The following is a 20,800-nucleotide window of genomic DNA, read 5'->3' as shown; positions in this document are numbered from 1 at the left end:
ATGAAGCATGACTGATCATTCTGCAGACGTAGGCAGGCATTTCTACTGTACTCTGCCCCTGCATTCTAATATTTTCAATTTTACACGAATATTGGGTTAATTTCTATGCATTGTTTCGTACATGATCAATTTAGCACAATTGTGCTTCAATATCGTCTGCGATGAATTCAATTGTCATGTATTGGGTTTCTGCAACCTTTTATGTCTGCCCCTTTCATATCACCTGTATTTTCTCTAAAATTTCATTATGTCAAGAAGCATTTATTCTTTTTTTAATTAACATAAACTGTTATGGACAATTTTAACTTGAACATTCTGTGGTGATGTAGTACTTTCGAGTAAATGTACTATGGATCGAAAAATTTGTTCGGACGAATAAGGATTTGTTCGGACGAATTAAGATTAATCCTAATTCGTCCGACACGTAATTCGTCCGAACAAATCCTAATTCGTCCGAACAAATAACTTATTTGTCCGAACAAATAGCTAATTCGAATTAAGATTAATCCTAATTCGTCCGACACGTAATTCGTCCGAACAAATCCTAATTTGTCCGAACAAATAGCTATTTCGTCCGAACAAATCCTAATTCGTTCGAACAAATCCTAATTTGTCCGAACAAATCCTAATTTATCCGAACAAATAACTTATTCGTCCGAACAAATCATAATTCGTCATAACAAATAACTTATTTGTCCGAACAAATTCTAGTTCGTCCGAACAAATCTTAATACGTCCGAACAAATAACTTATTTGTCCGAACAAATAGCTAATTCGTCCGAACAAATAATTTATTTGTCCGAACGAATCCTTGTTCGTCCGAACAAATCCTAATTCGTCCGAACAAAAAACTTATTCGTCCGAACAAATAGCTAATTCGTCCGAACGAATAAGATTAATTTCTTTTTTCATCTGGCCCTTCCACGCCGCCGTACGACCGAAACTTTCACCTCATTATATTCTAAGAATAATTCCCTACACCTGAAATATTACAATTATTGGTTATTGTCTTGTTTAAATTATCCTACGACATACTGGCTACAACACTTTAAAGTGTACCATTCAGGATACCAATAAAAAGAAAGATAACCCATTTGATGTATGGTAAAATGCTAACACAAATCAGAATTTTAAATTAATGTATAACTATATATTTTAAAGAGAAAGATTGACTTCTTGTATAACAAACAGTCTAGAAATTAATATTTTAACGTACATTATTAAGAAAGAAATAAAATGTAAGGCAAATGAAAAGGAAAATAGTAAGATTTTATATATAAAGAAAGAGTGTACGCATAAGTTCAGATACAAGTTTTAAAATATGTTGATAATACATGCTCTACCCATAGACTTTAATGTAAAATTTAATTGCACGACAATCTACTACAGTTATTGTAGAGATCACAGAGATGCCGCTGACATTATTCTCCAATACACCACGAACGTCATCACTAATATATCAGATCACAAATATATTAGTCAAAATTTCTAACGTCCCTGGCAAGTGTATGTATTATACTGTTCGTAATTTTAATTATTTTGACCTTGAAAATGATTAAACACGAGGGACAAAGAATAACAAAGCTTTTTATAGATAAAAAAAATCTCAATCAAAATTTATTTATGATTTTTTTTATACATTTATTATCTTAACATATAAAAATCGCAACATAATAACCTCATGCGTTACCTATACATCTGTATATCATTTAGCATACCATAACAAAGACAGGTAACCCATTTGATGTATGGTCAGATGTCAAGACGCTAATCAAAATTTATCGTTTCATTTCTAAATCAATTGAATATTGAAATAAACAGTGTTAGACAGAAATATCTAACTTACCTTTCTTTTTTTATGCAAAGTTTTCACCGTATTACCAAATGAACGAATACATTTTTCTTCTTCAAATTTTATTCTGTAAAATAGTTAACAAAGTACTTAAAGCCTTTCTCTGACTTCTTGTATACACAGACAACCATCCTGAAAATAACAAAAAAAATACATTTCTTGTGATATCATAAATAATAAACAAACAAAACAACACATAACCACACATACGCACAAAATAATAAACACTATGTTACACGCACACATAAATTTTAAAGGAAATTATTCGTTAACCAAGTACCGTGCCGACCCATCCTCGTAATCGTACCATAGCATAAACTATTCACCAGAACGAAAAAAATCACTCAGTCGAGCCATGGTCAAAACGCATGAAAGGGAACTGGTCGTGATTTTCCGACGATATCGAAAACCATGACAATATCAGTATTCATATTAATGGTGAATGAAGTAAAGTATCCCATAACTGAAAGCGTGGGGATTTTTTGTTGGAAACCATATACCAACATGATATCAAATACGTAACGCAAAAAAAAATTTTTTTTTCACAAACGCATTATATACAATCTGTATATTAATTTTTAAAATGACATTTTCATTTTCTTAATTGGCCTTGTTTTCTCTCTCTCTCTCTCTCTCTCTCTCTCTCTCTCTCTCTCTCTCTCTCTCTCTCTCTTGTCTTGTCTTGTCTTGTTGAACTAGACGTTTACAATCATAATAGCTTCGCAGATACCATATGGATTCCCCTAACTACTTTTTAGCCGGGCTTATTGCGTAAGCAATGGCCATGCTATAGCTACATACTCGACACAAACTGTTGTTCTAAATTAAAAAAAAAAAAAGAGAGAGAACTTAGTACAACAGTGAATGAAAATATCTGACCCTCCCAATTTGATATCACATTTACTATCAATATAAATCTGTTAATATATGCTGATAAACTTTGTTTATTCAATAGTGACTCAATAAGGCTGTATATTATTCTGTTATAAAGTCATTTCACGAAACGTTACATTACACATCAAATGGGCCCGGGTCTCTTTAATTTGAGTACTTTGATTACTTCAGGCGGCCGTTAATAAAACATTCGTCATAGCGTCGTCATTTATCAGATTTCATCCGGGAGAAAGTTGATTGTAGCAGTACCTTTAAGTAGATATATAAAGTTAGTGGTTGTTTCTAATAGTATCCAGGTGCTGGATTGCAGGCGCAGGTATCACATCCATTATGATCCAGCACGTTGCCATAATCGCAGTAGATAGCACACACAGGCGGGCATGCTTCAAATGAAAATATTCAAATACATTTAAAAGTTTAACATCATTTAACAACAAATTAACACTTGATTAGCACTTCAATAATGAGAATAATTTTGAAATAGTTGATTTTATATTGCACCAATTTTTAAAACAGATCATTAACATATATTTAAATCCAAAATATAAAGAGAAGTAGGGGCTTGTTTATTGAAATATTATGAAACCTATGACATACATGTTAGGTAATACAGTTTTTCAGAGACAGGGTACCTTGTAGAAAAAAAATCTTATTAATCAATCATTTTTTTCTTGAGGAAAGTGAGTACCAGTAGTTATATGAATTATATTTCATATTCGAAATGCATCATATATTCAAAATAATAAATATATGCGATTTTACGAGTTTATTTTTTTTTAATATTCGTATTGATTACCAAAAAAAAAACTTTCTTCATATTTTAACTCTGAATGTACTCTATTCAATTAAAAAAGAGTAAGCAATACGTTCATTATTCGTTCACTAGAGTAGAATTCTTTATTTCTAGATTTGGAGCTCTTATTAGTAAACGCTGGCAAACATTTCTTTAGAACCTTAACAATGTGAAAAGTTAGTTATTATATGTCAATGTTCAAACAATATCTATATAAGGAATCATTCTTTGAGTATTATGAGGTGATAAATTTGGTCGGGGCGTGATCAAATCCAATAAAGCCCGAAGGGCTTTATGATAGATTTGATCACGCCCCGACCGAAATTATCATCTCATAATATTCAAAGAATGATTCCTTATTACTTATATTTATATAATTTTAAACCATCTAACGATTAAATATTATAATATAAATAAGCAAACCCCGCTGGCGCCTCAATTTGGCTTTATGAGTTATATAGTACAAAATCGATACGTAGTGTTATCACAGGCAAAGACACAGGAAAATGTAAATATAATCATATACAGATCTAGAGATAGAGTTGTATCTTGAGAAGAAAATTCGTATAAAGAGGATGACAATTCAGTACTTACTTATTTTCCCAGGGTAGTACCTTCCTTCCGAGAAGCTAACACACAAAATTACACAAACGGCGAGGACCGCTAAGAGACCTAGAATCTTTGATTGCATGTTGGACTTTAATAAAACTAATGTGACGAATAAACGAGACGTCAACTTCTTTTATATGATATTTGGTCTGATTTTGATGCACGTGACTTTATTTGCGCCAAATTTCCTTAACCAATTACGCACGAAAGGTCAGAACAACAAGCGCTTTTTAAATATTAAAGACGTTTTAAATAATAAATGCGCAATTTTACAATTTTCCAGATGGATTTCAAGAAATCATAATATGTCATGTATAACAGTGAAAAAACATGATGATGAAATCGGTTTTTGGAACGCAGTTCGCAATTGAATAGTGAACTGCGTTCTAGAACGCAGTTCGCAATTCAAAATTTAGAATTCATATTTGAGGCCCGAAATTTTCAGGAGCATCTACTAGTGGTATTTCATAACCACTGTGAAAATATACTGAAGCAGTAATCTATAGTTTTTGAGAATAGGGCGTATATGCAATTGAATAGTGAACTGCGTTCTAGAACGCAGTTCGCAATTCCAAATTTAGAATTCATATTTGGGGCCCGAAATTTTCAGGAGCATCTACTAGTTGTATTTCATTACCACTGTGAAAATATAGTGATGCCGTTACCTATATTTTTTGAGAATATGGCTTATATGCAATTGAATAGTGAACTGCGTTCTAGAACGCAGTTCGCAATTCAAAATTTAGAAATCATATTTGGGTCCTGAAATTTTCAGGGGCATCTACTAGTTGTATTTCACTACCACTGTGAAAATATGGTGATGCAGTCATCTATAGTTTCTGAGAATCGGGCTTATATGCAATTGAATAGTGAACTGCGTTCTAATTCAAAATTTAGAATTCATATTTGGGGCCCGAAATTTTCAGGAGCATCTACCAGTAATATTTTATTACCACTGTGAAAATATAGTAATGCAGTTATCTATAGTTTTTGAGAATAGGGCTTATATGCAATTGAATAGTGAACTGCGTTCTAGTTCGCAATTCAAAATTTATAATTCATATTTGGGGCCCGAAATTTTCAGGGGCATCTACTAGTGGTATTTTACTACCACTGTGAAAATATGGTGATGCAGTTATCTATAGTTTCTGAAAATCGGGCTTATATGCAATTGAGTAGTGAACTGCGTTCTAGAACGCAGTTCGCAATTCAAAATTTAGAATTCATATTTGGGGCCCGAAATTTTCAAGGGCATCTACTAGTGGTATTTTATTACCACTCTGAAAATATAGTGAAGCACTTATCTATAAAGTTTCTGAGCGTCGGGCTTATATGCAGTTGAATAGTGAAGTGCGTTCTAGAACGCAGTTCGCAATTAAAAATTAAAAATTCATATTTGGGGTCCGAAATTTTCAAGGGCCTATACTGGTGGTTTACCACTGCCACCATGAACACTTGGTGAAGGTGTCTTCTCTAGTTTTTGAAATTTCGGCTTTTTCGCAATTAAATAGTGAACTGCGTTCTAGAACGCAGTTCGCAATTCCAAATTTAGAATTCATATTTGGGGCCCGAAATTTTCAGGGGCATCTACTAGTGGTATGTTACTACCAATGTGAAAATATAATGATGAAGTTATCTATAGTTTCTGAGAATCGGGCTTATATGCAATTGAATAGTGAACTGCGTTCTAGAATGCAGCTCGCAATTCAAAATTTAGAATTCATATTTGAGGCCCGAAATTTTCAAGGGCATATACTGTTGGTAAACCACTGCCACCGTGAACACTTGGTGAAGTTGTTTTCTCTAGTTTTTGAAATTTTGGCTTTTTCGCAATTGAATAAGCCCTATTCTCAAAAACTATAGATAACTGCATCACCATATATATTTTTACAGTGGTAGTGAAATACCACTAGTAGATGCCCCTGAAAATTTCGGGCCCCAAATATGAATTCTAAATTTTGAATTGCGAACTGCGTTCTAGAACGCAGTTCACTATTCAATTGCGAACTGCGTTCCAAAAACCGATTGCCCTATCGGCATGATGAAAGGTATTACTACGACTTTAAGTGCGATATTTGAGAACTCGGTGCAAAGCTATTATAATTAACCATTCTGATGGGCATAATTAAACATCGGTGCAACGTTGTTATTTTTGTTTTTGTTTAACTCTGTTAAAGTAGTAAACGATACCTAACAAAGTGAAATACTATAAGTTTACAACAAAAGGTTAACGCTATATTGTAAGAATTGGTTTCAGCTGTAGTAAAAATCATTACTTTGATATTTAAAACCATTTCAAAGTTATTGATATTTTAGAAACCCCAAAACAGTCAGTTTGATATTATGTAAAAACGTTTCGCTTATTAAAAAGCGTTTCATATTCATTACACTAAAATGATGTATATCTTATATTTTGAGTTTACATTATTTCCTAGTTATTTATTCACTGCTGAATCAGTACTATAACTTTAACTAGTAAGTAATAAAACTTCTCACTTATTACTTCGTTATTACACGAATTGAGTCATAAACTCTTAGGTTACTACACCATAGGCATTTAAAATAAATAGCGTAACCAGTAAGTTCCAGTTAGTTATTAAAGTCATCTTAGAGATAATTAAAGAAATCGTAACCATATGATATTTTATATTACATACTTTTGAATAATCTGTACAAAACTGCTCTCTGCGAAAATAAAAATAAAGCAAGTTAAGGCATTAGTCCATATATTTTATATTCCAAACAATATTTCTAGACCGATGAAGTTATTCTGCAACATTTTCAATAAAAAGAAGAGTACAAAATGTTATCGCTGAAATAATCGCAGAATCTACTCTTATGATTTGTTACCAGTCAGCTTAATACGAAAGACACATTATGTCAAGTAAAATAAATAAACATTTTCACTTTAAAACGTTAATTATCTCGTCATATTATAACGAGAAAAAATCTCGTAAATACTACATATTAAATATCTCGTCGTTGCGAAAAATGATCTCGTTATTGTGGGAAAATTATTTTGAAATTTCTAGATCCTGACATGTCAACATTTAAAATAAATTAATTCTTAAAATATCAATCACCAATCATAGCTTTTGTTATCTGCCTTCAAATGACGACCGGGTTTCGATGTTATGATTTTTAAAGCGCTAAGCATAGCTGCAGCGCTTTTTTGTCGCCAGATTTCTAAACCTACTTCTACTTTCGTTTTCGCGTTTCCGATATACTGCCACCTACTGGCGGATGCTGGAGAAGTCGTATCATGGAGAAGTCGTACTCTGGAAAAATCATAACTATGCAGTATAGGGAGAACTTAATTATCTTCAAGTTATCCTGCATGCAGATGCAGTATTAAATTAACAATAAGTTTCATTTAAATGTCATTATTAATAAAATTATATATCGTATACGGATGCCTCAAAAGCCATATCATGATGATTTATTTCGAGAAAAAAATGGATGTTATATGCATTAAGTAAAATTTTAAAATCAAACATTTTTTCAACATGGCTTAAGGCAGATTGTTATACTGTAAATTGTAAATTTTGACTTTACAGTCAAATGGATAAATCATTCTATGCTTCAAAAATAAAGATAAACTTAAATTTATTGCGAAATGTTTTAATTATGATTTTTTAAAAAGGCATCAGCATTTTGTTTTCATGTAACACGACAGCATGCATTAATCATTAAAAAGAACCATGCATTCTATAACTGAGACATATCCAAATTCTACATCATTTCTGAATTCTGAGTAAGTGCATTTTTCTCAATAACGAACAATATGATTCTTTACATGTATTTTCATATTAATCGATATATTTTTAACACTTTCTTCCCGACTTAGCGCTTTTCAGTACTTGCAGTACTTTGATTCTTCATAGCTGTGCGTTTTTATAGAGCAATTGTTAAGTCTTGTTTCGATAATTAATCTACCCCATACTTTAAAGCTTTTTTAAAATAAATAAAATATTCTTTTTTCAAACATAAGAATAAAATTTTCAAAACAGACATGTCTTATAGCTATAGAAAATGATTGTCACATATGTCTTCTCTAACAGAATCACCTCTTTTAAGGATTTTATTAATATAGTTTGACAAATATTACCAAAAGATGCAGTTTTTCCAATTTTATTATTTTTCATTAGAAATAAGAAAACTCATAACTCAATATAATTTATAAGATATAATAAATTGTCTATTTTTCAGTAATATTAAGGTTATGATCTAGTAAATGATTCCAGACTGTCTTTTTGGTGCTAGAACCACTATGACGTCATAATTGATTTGATGAATCTTTTTCCGTATTTTACGGCTTTAAAGGAATAATATTATGTAGAAAATAAAACAATATTTTGACATTCTATATTTAATCATAGGAAAAGTAATCCCGGTACCTATATTCTTTTTGACATCATTTTAAAGAGGAGGCCATTAGCTTGTTTAATGCAGATTTTGGAGAGACTGTAGGCAATTTAGATATATTTCATTAGTCAAAAATGGACAAAACTCTGATCTTTTTTCTTGTTCCTTCACATTCCATAGAAAATAAATGTTTAAAGCATGATTTTTTATTGTGTTTACCAAAATATTAAGCCCCGGTACACCCTATGAAACAAAAATTTTGTTATGAAGCATCATTAAAAGAGTTTATATCTTGAATTACATAAACCTGTAGGCACCTTTTATTTACTAGATCTTGACCTTAACGTCGTTTTTATCTTCAACTTTCGAAAATTAATCTTGTTGGTAATATCACATACAACCATATTTCATTTATCTTATTTTATTTTAAGGTCAAATACATTAACCATGTAATACATTTCTTTTGTCAGGCAAGTTCTTTTAAAGTCTGAAGTCTGTATCTGTAATTTTAAAAAGTCTTCCAAAGAACCAATTTAAACAGATTTGATCAAATAATAATATTGACAATCGGTTTGTGGAACGCAGTTTGCAGTTCGTTTTTCGTTCCTTTGCTTGTATGATATCCTGGATACTGTAAAAACACGAAGTATAAAAAGTTTACACATACGTCTGAAATAAACCTCTAAACATGTTCGTAAAATTTTAATAAAAACAAAATAAAATTTCTTACCAAGTGCTAAATCAGATCTGAAGGATCCCAACATCGACAGTACATACATCCATTTTTAAAAGCCAAGACACAATCGGGTGGACAAAGAATCGGATGACAAGGCAATACAGCTAACAAAAGAGGGGAAATTACTTTTAGTCTTAGTTTTCCATTAATTCTAAATGGATATTAGTAGACAGTTTCACGCATCAAATACAATTATGAATAAGGGTAAGTATTAAACTTCCATACATAGGTATGCATGGAACAAAAACAATGAATTATTTAAAAAAATATAAAAATTCCGTGCTACATATGTAAATGTAATTAAAATGAAATAATGTCTACAGCAGTGCATTTTTATCACATATCCTTAATGCTGTTTGTATCAAAAGGAGAGGAATATCTAAGATGTTTAACTGGTGTCAAACCTTGTTGACATTAGTCGAAATATTTGCTTAAATTCAATGAAAATTAATGTGATTTTGAAATATATTATTTTAACAAAATAAAACTGATGAGTATTGACTGAAATTTCTTACGAATGAACTACATGTATTGGAATAAAGGCATACATTATGATAGTATATTTTCAACAAGACAAAAAAGGCATGATTTGTTGAAAAATGAAAGCTATTTGCATACTTGATAAAAATTGACATTTTATCTTACTCACATTCAAAATTTGATTATTTATAATTCAAATTCGAATACTTCAATATTCGTCAAAAAACTTAAGTTGAATGTCTCGTATAATTGATACGTTTTTCGGGAAAAAGGTTTACAATACTTTTGCAGGAACATGCTGTATTCATGTACTGTGGAATCATCATAAAAGTTGTTCGTGGGGTACCAATGTTCGTGGCTTTCGTGCGTAACCGTCGCTCACGAATTTACATTCCCACAAACGTATATACAATGGGGCCTCAGATATCCGGACGCCAGATAACCGGGCGCTTCAGTTTACGGACGATTTTATTTGTGAACGGATTTTTTATACGTTATTTTGTCTCATTTATCCGGAATTCCGCATTCCGGATCCGGACAGTACAAGCATTTGTTTAAATTCTATTAACATTATCCCGAACTTGCTAACAACGAAATTACTTTAGTAAGTCCCCACAAACCATAAGTTCTCCTCTCACTGGAGGTCGTGTTTAAAAAAAAACTTCGCTTACAACCCTGTCAAATTGAATGCCTGATTCTTGTACAAACTGAAACGATGGCAAAATGTAATAAATTAATTTTACAGTAGATAATATGAGTAAAAATTACTTAAATAAATTTAAATCTTTGATACCTTTATTCGTTTTTATTTTAAAGTTACTGTGAGAACTATTTTGTGGAGATAAAAGATTCTGATCACATGATCTAGTTTGACATGTGGTTGAAAGTTTTGTAAAAGCAGTTTCTACACGCTCCCGATTCATCGTTCAGTTTGTACAAATCGGCAGCAATTTTATCTCCTAAGATCTTTTTTAACTTTCCCACAACGTCATCGCACAATTATATATATTTTCCCTTCAAGCTGACTGCGCTGGAAATTCAAAACTACAATACCACGTGATCGCCATGCTTCTTTTGATCATGTAACAGTTGTGTCCATATGAGGCATCCGGCAAATTTAACTATTTACGCACGCATTGCCCCTTGCACTACTTTATTTACTATGCGGTGACAGCTTCATGTAAATCTTTAATTACATGTACATGTAAATTTCTAAACAACAATATTCTAATGTATTTACCTCGATAGCAAAACATATACACACATACATGATGATAAAAAATCATGTTTTCCTTTACACGCGTAAGAATATTAACCTAAAGTAGATAGATTCGCCTAGCTACTAAGAGTAAAGTCTATTCATGCCTTGCTATTTCGGAAATCGACAAAACGGTAGGATATTTTATATTTATCATCTTTATATTGCATAAGCCGTAATGTTTTCGAATCACTTTAAGAGATCTGTCCAATGATATATTGCATGCCGATCATTTCTTTAAAAGGAATACTTGTTCCGGCGTTGACATAGGTGTAAACGATTCTTAATGATAAGCTTTGTGTTGCACAACCTCTGGTGAGAGAAAGCCGACAAACCAAGAAAGTTTTGGCTAGCCACGACCATTGACTCCCACGAATAAAAAATGATTTCACAGTACATATGTTGATATACATGTGCGTTAGCCACTCTCTTCAGAACTTGATCATCTGAGAACAATTCATTGTATATAACATTATTTGCTTTCTATGTACAAATTAAAAAAAAACAAATGTAAAAAAATACTTACATCTCAACACATGTCCATCGACAGAAGTAAAATAAAGCAGTCCAACCACAACAGCAATGATAAGAGAATATAGCACCTGTCCCATGTTGAATTTTATGCTCAAGTGAAAATGGTTCATTACTTTTTAGACTTATAAAGAAAAAAAAATACAAAACTGTGGAATTTGTTCACCTTATTTTTAAATCAGAATAAAGGCATGAATTAATTGGTTGGATAAACAAATTACGTGACAAGCAACAGAAGATTGATGAGAAGTACGTTGGAAGAAAATTTGAACTTAAAACTGATTAAAAAAAATAATTGAAGGAAAATCCTGGATCCCCTTCATGAACGGAATTGGAAATTTGAAAAAAAAATCACCGTTGGAAGTTTATACTACATGTAAATTTACATAGACGTTATTATGTTTGTAGGGGGGGGGGGGGGTTGAGTGCACAATATGATTGTAATGCAGGCGAATCTTTCCTTAATTACCTCAAAGGATCTATACACTTTTTTTAATTTTACAATAGAAAAAGTAAGAACAATCTGTTTGTAACGATGTTGTTTGGAAATAATTTACCTAATTAGTGAGTGTGTTTGTAAAATTATCACATTTCAATTTTTTTAACGCTCCCCGTTAATTGATTGGTCAGAACCTATGGCGACCTGAGAAAAATCACGGATTGCACGAAATAATCGTGATGACGTCAAACTCAAATTCCCATAGGATGAAAATTCAATTTCAATGTGGATGAGAAAAATCAGTAACCATTTTTTCCGTACGTCACAAAAAATGAATTCTTTTACAGAAAATTTTAACAGATAAAGGTATGCCCCCACAGTTGAAGTAATTTTATCTTTTTTATCACCAGATATATATGGGCAAGTTCAATCATAAACTAGAGTTTAACGACACTTACGGTGTGCACCTTAGACAATGTCTACTTAAAAAAAACATTGTAAGAGACAGCATTGATGGCATACTTTCCCTGCGTTACCTCAAGAAAATATAATGGCAAAAGATTTAGTATAATTTTTTTTATTTGACCTTGATCTTTAACTTTATATCCTTTTGATCAGCTTAGGTCAACTCTTCATTTTCAAAAAGTCTGATGTCCCTACAATGTATGGTTTAAAAGTCGTGAGTGTCTTTAACGAAATTAAGAAATTTCAGGTACAATAACTTATGCTTAAAAAGGATACTTGGATCCTTTTGGTATATTTAAATACATTGAAAGCTCTTTAAAGTAAACTAATGACATTGGCAAACATTTCAATTCTCTATATTTTATGGTTAAAGAGTTGTAGCGATGACAAAAAGTTGAATAAAATGATAAAATAGGGACAATAACTCTATAACTATTTTCAAGGTAGGGGCTAAAGGGTTATTTTTTAATTTCTTTACATAGAAGGTCCTACAATATTTATGAAAAAAAAGTTTAATATTCATAGTTAGACTTATTTGTTTTCACACTTTTGTTATTTCTGCATTTCACTTACGGCAGCTTATATCTGGGTCACCTTTTTTAATTTGTACACAATACGGTCAATTACTGTGCAAATGTCAAACAACCTCAGACCAGGATAGAATATTCATTTCTTTATCATAATTAACTGCATAGGATTTTTAGGAGGGCTTGGTGGTCGTTGCCATTTTTAGACTGTTTTGATCTCCTATAGCAAAAGAGCTCTCTTTAAATATATAGGATATACTTAAATTTAAAAGCTTTTACCTAAACAAATCTTATCTTAAAATGTTATGTGAATCTGGTGGTTAATTTTTTGACCATCAAGCCTCCTTGAAATCATAACAGTTACTTCGTTTTCCTCCAAGAATTGTCACATGTCATTCATGCATTTTAAAAAAATGAGGAAAATTTGAAATTTCCTTTTAAGTATTATATCTTGTTTGTCAAATAAGTTTGGGGAGAAAAGATCAATTTTTAATAATTTAATATTTGTATCATGAAAGGTGATTATTACATAATCATCTATTGTGCTTATTTTTAATTTTATTTTGGGTAACAAATAAAGTCACAAAAGAGCAAGAAACACCTTTTGTTTCTAGTTTTACTTTATACAGATGCAGGACTTATGTGGTTAATATTGATAAAAATGATTTTACAGTCGTTAATTTGGAACATCATCAGTTATGGATAAATACAAATTTACTTCCTGATTAATCTGTAATGAACCTCTCAATGAAAATAGAAACATGTTTATGCATTTAAAATTTGAAATTCCTTACCAGGTACTAATGCACATTTTCAGGATACCAACATCGGCAATATGGACATCCATTTTCGTCAATGGACGAGCCGCAGAAGTTGGGGCACAGCAATGGGGTTTTTGTATTACAGATACGTTCAACTAATAAAAAGAGAAAAATACTATCAGTCACTGTTTTCAACAAATATGCATTGATTGAATTCAAGAATGATTTTACAAAATTAATGTAAATGAATTATCCTGTTGAAAGTATAATATTATCAAGTATCCTTTATTACATAATGTCTATATATTGGATGTTATATAAAATGTATATTGGGTATTATTGATATCCATTTTTTATACATAATGTGATCAATTGTTCATAGTATTATTTCCTTTCAATGTAAAACAGCTAAAGAAAAATACGTACATTTGAAAGGCTGTCCATCGATCGAAGTGAAGTAAATCATTCCAAGCACAACGACAAAGATTAGAGAATGTATCACCTTCACCATCGTGAGTATATACGTCCAAGTGATAATGGCTCAATACTTTTCAGACTTAAGTATGTTAAATAATTTTTTTTTAAACTATGGAATTCGTATACCTTTTTAATTATTAGAATAACTCCATGAAGAATTTGGTTAGATTGATGACACACCTAACACATAACAGAAGACTGATGAGATTTGTGTTGAAGGAGAATTTCAACTGAAATTGAATAAAAAGAATTAGTTGAAGAAAAACCCCTAGCTAGACTAAGGAGATTCATAGACGGGAAACCAGTTTAAAAAATTCCATCGAAAGTGAATACTACGTTTTTATGTGTTTTTCCGAGGGTACAGAATAAATTGCAAACGATATTTTCTAAAACAACTTAAAAATAACCTTAACGTTCTTCAGTGCTAGAATCACTAGTAGAGAAAATAATGATCAATTTGTTTGAAACGATGTTTGTTTGAAAATGTTTAATGTTGGTAAAATTATCTCATTTGAATACACGTAGTATTTGAACGTATGAAATAAATATTAGGCATTATCTTATAAACATAGAAAGAAAACAAGAACAAAAATGTTAAAAAGATTTGTAAAATGTGTGATCTTTAATTTGATGTGTTTCCTATCATAATTTAAGTATTCACACACGTCATGTTAATCTTCAATAGAAATGCAGGTATTGCATGTACACCAGCTGCAATTAAACTCATAAAGATCAATCCCTCCATAGAACTTAAGTAAAAAAAATTAAATGTGTTCGCGTTATATTAATGTATAAAAGAAGTTCAATTTACCTTCTATTACCCATGTAAAATCCTCACTGCACACTTTCAATGCAGGAGATGATGGTGTAACAAGCCCCAAATTAAGACAATCCAGTTATACTGGTTATATATCAATCTTTACCAATCTGATCTAAAAATGCTCACGTTTAAGTCAAATGAATAATATTCTTTTACTCTTTAAAACTGCCTTCCCGATCACTGTTGATGAAGTAACCAATATAGGCAATACATGTACTTAATATCAGTCGTCAATTTCAATAATTTAAAATTTTATTACTAATTACTAGTAATCGGGCCATTCCAAGTTTTTTTGGTTATATTTAATAGCGTCTACAAAAAAGGACCACAATTTCGATATTTTCAAATATCAAATTTATATACGTGTAAAACCATTATTACTTAATAGTTTAGTATAATAAAATAATTATCGCATGCTTTTTGTCATTTTGTTATACTTGTATCATAAACAATGTTAAGCAATGTCATACATTGTTAACTTCAATATTATTGGATCCAATTATATATATATATAACAATATCAATACAATTTAGTACGTCATTCCTGAGATAAATCTAACCGTTTAAATGTAAAGTTTCACTGAAATAAACCTTAAAATAATTTTTTAGCTCTAAATAATTTTTCTTAGAGCTTACTCACTTGATTAAATGGAAATTCCGAAGAGAAGACTTGAATAATCAAGTTTGTTGACATAACGTTACACGAAGTTGCGAATGCTCGTTAGTTTGAATTGACTCGAACGAGGAACAGTTGTTGATGTTCTATAAAACAGACACTAGCCTTATGATTCGAAATTAAAGTGAATAAAGGTGCTTACTGGTGGTGGAATAAACTTCTTATGAAACATTATTTCGGTAAGTTCTTGTATATAAACACAACCAGAGCGCTCTGTTTTCGTCGTGTCATCAGGATGAACTCCTTGATAGTTAACGTAGTTTGCAGTTTTATAAAAATCACAAAGCAAATTGAAAGTTGGAAGGGGGCTTAACTCATCAAAAATCTGTGGTTACGGTTGTGTATAACTTTCAAAATTGTGGTTACGGTTAATATGTATAAGCCCCCCCCCCCCCCCCGGCCTTAATATTCACAATACCCCCCCCCCCCCATTTCCGACGCCTATGCGACGCAGTTATGTGTTTTCCTTCATATTTGTAATTTAAATCTTTGACAAAATCCCTTTTATATCAATTTTTGTAGTAAGTATAGTTATGTTGAAAGTACTAGATCTTTGTAAAAACATATAGGTCACTGAAGCGTTGAAGCGAGGGGCTGTGTCAAAAATAGTTCGGACCGGAAGTATTTGATATAGCATCACCCGTTTGATATAGCAAAGGTTTATCACACGGGTAATATACACCACACGTATGAGATAAATATATATATATATATATATATCACATCACATGTTTATCGCAATATACGGTGGATATCACTCATGGGATAAATTTTTGATATTCCACTGTGTGTTCTTACGCCACGTGACGTCATAGTTAATCATTACGTAGGTTTAGACGGTTGATTGACGTAGAATGAAAAAGTAAATAATTAATTCAGTTGAGGGGTGTTGAGATATAAATTTGAAACATTTAATGTTGTTTCAGTTATTTGTCATGAATTCATAAAAAAATGTTCGAAAATGAATGTTTGTTTGTTAAACTTCAAGAAATTTTTTTTCCATGCGTAACGTTGTTGACGTGTTGTAAATAATGCATTGTGCGGCTCACAATCACAATTTTTACAGAAAAAGTTGGGATTAACAAAATACTTGGTAAAACATGTGATAAAAAGAATCTCTCATGATTTGCGATGGTAAATGATTTTTATCCAACTCGTTGTGTGTTTTATATCCCCTCGCCAAGGTTCGGTGATAGAAAACACACAACTCGTTGGATAAAAATCATATACCATCGCAAATCATGAGAGATCCTATTTATATATATATATATTATTACTTATTAGGTTTGATACTGCCTCTTTACAGAAATTTGTGGGGTCGGTAAAGTCCATAGAAGGCGAGGCGGAGTGCCTCTTTACAGAAATTTGTGGGGTCGGTAAAGTCCATAGAAGGCGAGGCTCCGCCTCGCCTTCTATGGACTTTACCGACCCCACAAATTTCTGTAAAGAGTCAGTATCAAACCTAATAAGTGTTTTGTTTTGTCGAGGACCTAAAGTTTTATATGTAAACAAACAAAATAACTCCAATTGAATTCATTTAATAGACATAGCTCAACAACGTTTAACAAACAAACAAATTTTCATTAAAATAACAATTAAATTTATCTAATGAACGTTAAAATCTCAACAGTGATAAACAGTTTTTAACATTTTTGTTTTGAAGAAAAACAGCCACATTTATTTTTGATTAATTGTAAGTTGATGTATGGTAACAGAGCAATCGCTGAACATGGAGACTGGTTGAAGGCTGGTCTTATTTACAGAAATTGATTGGGTACATGTGATTTCCTGACCCTCAAAATCATTAAACAGCTCATTCATATTAATGTCAGCTCAAGATCAACATTTTGAATTTCCTGGAGAGTCTTATTGACGGACAGCGCAAGCTAGTGATGCGGGCCGAGGTAGAATAGCAGGCTTGTTTAAGTCTGGCAGCGCTAGCGCTGGCATTGAAGGCAGGATGTTCCTGGTTAAAGAGTCGCTCATCATCATTTTTTCATCATCACTGACTCTTTGGTACACACTCAAGCTTTGAACCGATTTTTGTCCTGTGACTGCCATTACCTGTGACGGACCAAACATGGACTTTGACAAAATGGACGCACCGGTTGCTCTAATTGAATGGTTGGTATAGATTTTAGAAAGGCCAGCTGCTTTACTAATTCGGCTTAGAAATGTGCTGAGGTTTTTTTTCACCAACCCGTGCGTTATAAAACCAAACACTGTCCGAGTCAAAGTGGTCGTTGCCATAGTCTGAAAAAAGGTTCGACGTGTTAATCAGGATGAATTTGCATTACTTTTTATTTTTATGAAACGTGTATTGAGTGTGTTAATTTATAATATAAACAAATATATACTTTTGATCTATAAATCTATTTTGTTTATTTTTTTACACTTATTTGTCACACTCTGGATGCAACTTTGATATATACATCTCATAGGAGAGTACTGGGCAAAAAATGGATCCTAAAAATATGATTTAATATCCATGAAGAAAGAACACTTAATAACAGTTTGGTGTACATTATTTGAATATGATATTTTTTATAATTCAAAACAAAGATGAACAGTTCACCTACCTGGCACTTCTGGCATTATTCCTGAAGACGATTCTTTGTCAATTTTATGGTTTTTCGTTAGCTCGTCCACTACCTTTTTCACGTACTTTCGGCCAGTTTTGTCATCGGTGAAAATTTTGAAAGTGTTTTTTGTCATCCCGTGCATGTTTTCATTGCCCCTGCGACAGAAGAACATCCGTACATTAAACTGAACTTTGTTGAACAGTCCTTGTGGAGTATTTATGGAGAGGTGCATGCTTGTGTACAGTTTCTGTATATCAGGAACTGAAATGATGGGGTAGTGCTGAACATCCCCTTTTCCGACACGTTTTGTCTCACTGACAGCAAGAACAGCTTTAAAACAAGTATTACTGTCAGTAAAAGCAGGGTCCTTGATTATGTCATATTTCTTGTAGAATGGTGGACTTTTCAGGTGTCGGTTTAGTCCGTGACGAATGCCCTCAAGTGAGTTTACCTTATAGTGACTGCCATCCACTTTCCTGAGATCCATATAAAAATGGCCAAGGCATTCGTCCAGTTTCACGTTGTCAAATGCTTCAAAATCCACCGATTCTCCTTTTTGTTGTAAATATTCTTTAAACTCTTTCGCTGCTCCTTTGTTTGATTGTAATGTATTTTCTGAATTGAGCTTAATTCTCTTATTTTTTCGCTCCTCGTCCGTCGTCTGCACGAACCTGCAGCTGGATGCCATTGTGCGAAATATTATTACGTCACGGGTACAGGGGGGATCACTCTAAATATTTTGGGGCTTAAAAATTAAAGGTATGGTGGACCGTTTGTGTAAAAAATCATCTCAACTAATGTTACGTCCGCCATGTTGCCGTATAAATTTTTACGTTTGCCGTGTAAAGGTATTTATAAGGCAATCACGTGACGCGTTTCGTCCAATGACGTCGTGACATTCTAGTCCGAGGCAAAACATATATATATATATATATATATATATATATATATATATATATATATATATATATATATATATATATATACCAAAAACATTTATTAAAATAAAAATATTTATTGCTATGTTAACTTAAAATAAATTGAATGTGCTTCTCTTTTGCTTTCGGTATGAAAGTATTCATATCGTGTCACTATGCCAAAGTTTATTTCTTCAACAGACATACAAGAGTCAAACATATCGGATGCAGGTATATCAAATATCAATTGATCCATTTAGTCCAGTCAATTTAGCAAAATTTGGGGGATGACCTTAAACAAATTGCAACAGAAAATTTTTTTGTGGCATACGCATCTATACTTTCATATTATACTTAAATAAAAAATCCACCTAAATCCTCTAGAGGGAAAATATTTTTTTTTGCTTGAAATTAATGATATTTTGGGTCACAAATTTGTCCAAAAATAATTCAAATGATACATTGTGACAAACTTTTATCTTAGAGTTTGCTATTAAAATACATACAGACATAAATGTATTTTAAAAAATTAATTAATAAATGTTTAAAATATAAGTTTTTTTAATTTGTTGATAGTTTGAGTAGATTTAAAGTCGATAAAAGTTCATAAAGTGATCCTCATTCATCATCAAAATTAATGTCTCCATCAATAGAATAAGAGCAACTCGTACCACGGCATTCCCCACAACTCATGGAACAAACAATACCATGTCGTTTACAATTGCAACGTTTGGATTCACAATTTGATTTGCAGTTACAGCGGATTATTTTCAATAATTCCTCGGGTGCAGGGGGGAGATGTGTTTTCGTTGGAACCAGAATCCCGTTTTCCAACTTCCATCCCCAGTCTTTTGGCTCCAGGTTATTACCTATCCATTGTTGTACTTGATGGTATACTCGGTAAATGTGATATATTGCAGCTGCATATGTCGGTGGGAGACTGCATACTTGTACCTGTTTTTGAACACAGGATGTTTTGGTGACAAATTTCCGAAATCTCAGTATGTCTAGTCCTTTGCAAGGTTGAGCACCAAACAAACCAGCTATAACATCCTCCCCTTGAGATGCAAGCATTTCTTTAGATGGTATCGGCGAATTTGTAAGAAAGTGAGAGGAAACCTCCTTGTAATAAGCTGAATTAGCTTTTACTTTCTTTAACATTTGTCCCATACTCAAACCATATATTCTAGAGGTAGTGTCACAACCTGTCAATGCATGTAAAAACAAAATACACTCGCAAACTTCGTCTGTTAAATGTATCTTTGTCTTTTTAATGTCCCATATTTTTCCAGTTTTGTTAACTCTATCAGAGAGAAAATAAACTTCTTTGCTTTCCGCAAGATCCATGTGATGCAATAAAAGCACTAAAAGGTCTGTATCTTCTCCAATAAGAGCGACATTATTTTCTTTTCCTTGCGATAACGTCGTTTGAACAATCAGAAGGTCTGCATCACAGTCTGCATTTATTGTGCAACATCCTGACTTTTGTAGGTCATTCTGTAAGAGCTCGATAAATTTCTGTTTGTTTGATGGATTAGACAGAAACACTTCTTTTTTGGAACAAAATGGTGTATTTTCATTGAAGAAAACATCACGTCCTGTCAGCCCCTTGGAACGT

General features: G+C 32.1%; 1 protein-coding gene and 3 long non-coding RNA genes across 4 annotated transcripts; all 4 read right to left on the bottom strand.

The window, feature by feature from the left end:
* Positions 1–392: 392 nt before the first annotated feature.
* On the bottom strand, positions 393–5,802 carry LOC105344853 (uncharacterized). Its single transcript, XR_902946.4, has 4 exons — positions 4,134–5,802; positions 2,996–3,129; positions 525–1,984; positions 393–486 (listed from the first exon to the last, which is right to left on the bottom strand). It is a non-coding gene; the product is annotated as an uncharacterized lncRNA (long non-coding RNA).
* Positions 5,803–8,759: 2,957 nt separating this feature from the next.
* LOC105344852 (uncharacterized) lies at positions 8,760–11,651 on the bottom strand. Its single transcript, XR_902945.4, has 3 exons — positions 11,514–11,651; positions 9,244–9,353; positions 8,760–9,144 (listed from the first exon to the last, which is right to left on the bottom strand). It is a non-coding gene; the product is annotated as an uncharacterized lncRNA (long non-coding RNA).
* An 876-nt stretch (positions 11,652–12,527) lies between these two features.
* LOC136273689 (uncharacterized) lies at positions 12,528–14,532 on the bottom strand. Its single transcript, XR_010711910.1, has 3 exons — positions 14,137–14,532; positions 13,744–13,865; positions 12,528–12,613 (listed from the first exon to the last, which is right to left on the bottom strand). It is a non-coding gene; the product is annotated as an uncharacterized lncRNA (long non-coding RNA).
* Positions 14,533–18,078: 3,546 nt separating this feature from the next.
* On the bottom strand, positions 18,079–19,159 carry LOC105322483 (uncharacterized). The gene is made up of 2 exons (XM_066077744.1): positions 18,263–19,159; positions 18,079–18,149 (listed from the first exon to the last, which is right to left on the bottom strand). Exons 1-2 carry the CDS (start codon positions 18,951–18,953, stop codon positions 18,079–18,081), a joined length of 762 nt encoding a protein of 253 aa, XP_065933816.1. The 5' UTR covers positions 18,954–19,159.
* Between the last annotated feature and the right edge of the window lie 1,641 nt (positions 19,160–20,800).

Source organism: Magallana gigas, chromosome 3, assembly GCF_963853765.1.
Source record: "Magallana gigas chromosome 3, xbMagGiga1.1, whole genome shotgun sequence".
NCBI lineage: Eukaryota > Metazoa > Mollusca > Bivalvia > Ostreida > Ostreidae > Magallana > Magallana gigas.
Note: the sequence above shows the minus strand (reverse complement) of the source record. Positions and strands in the feature narration are given on the sequence as shown.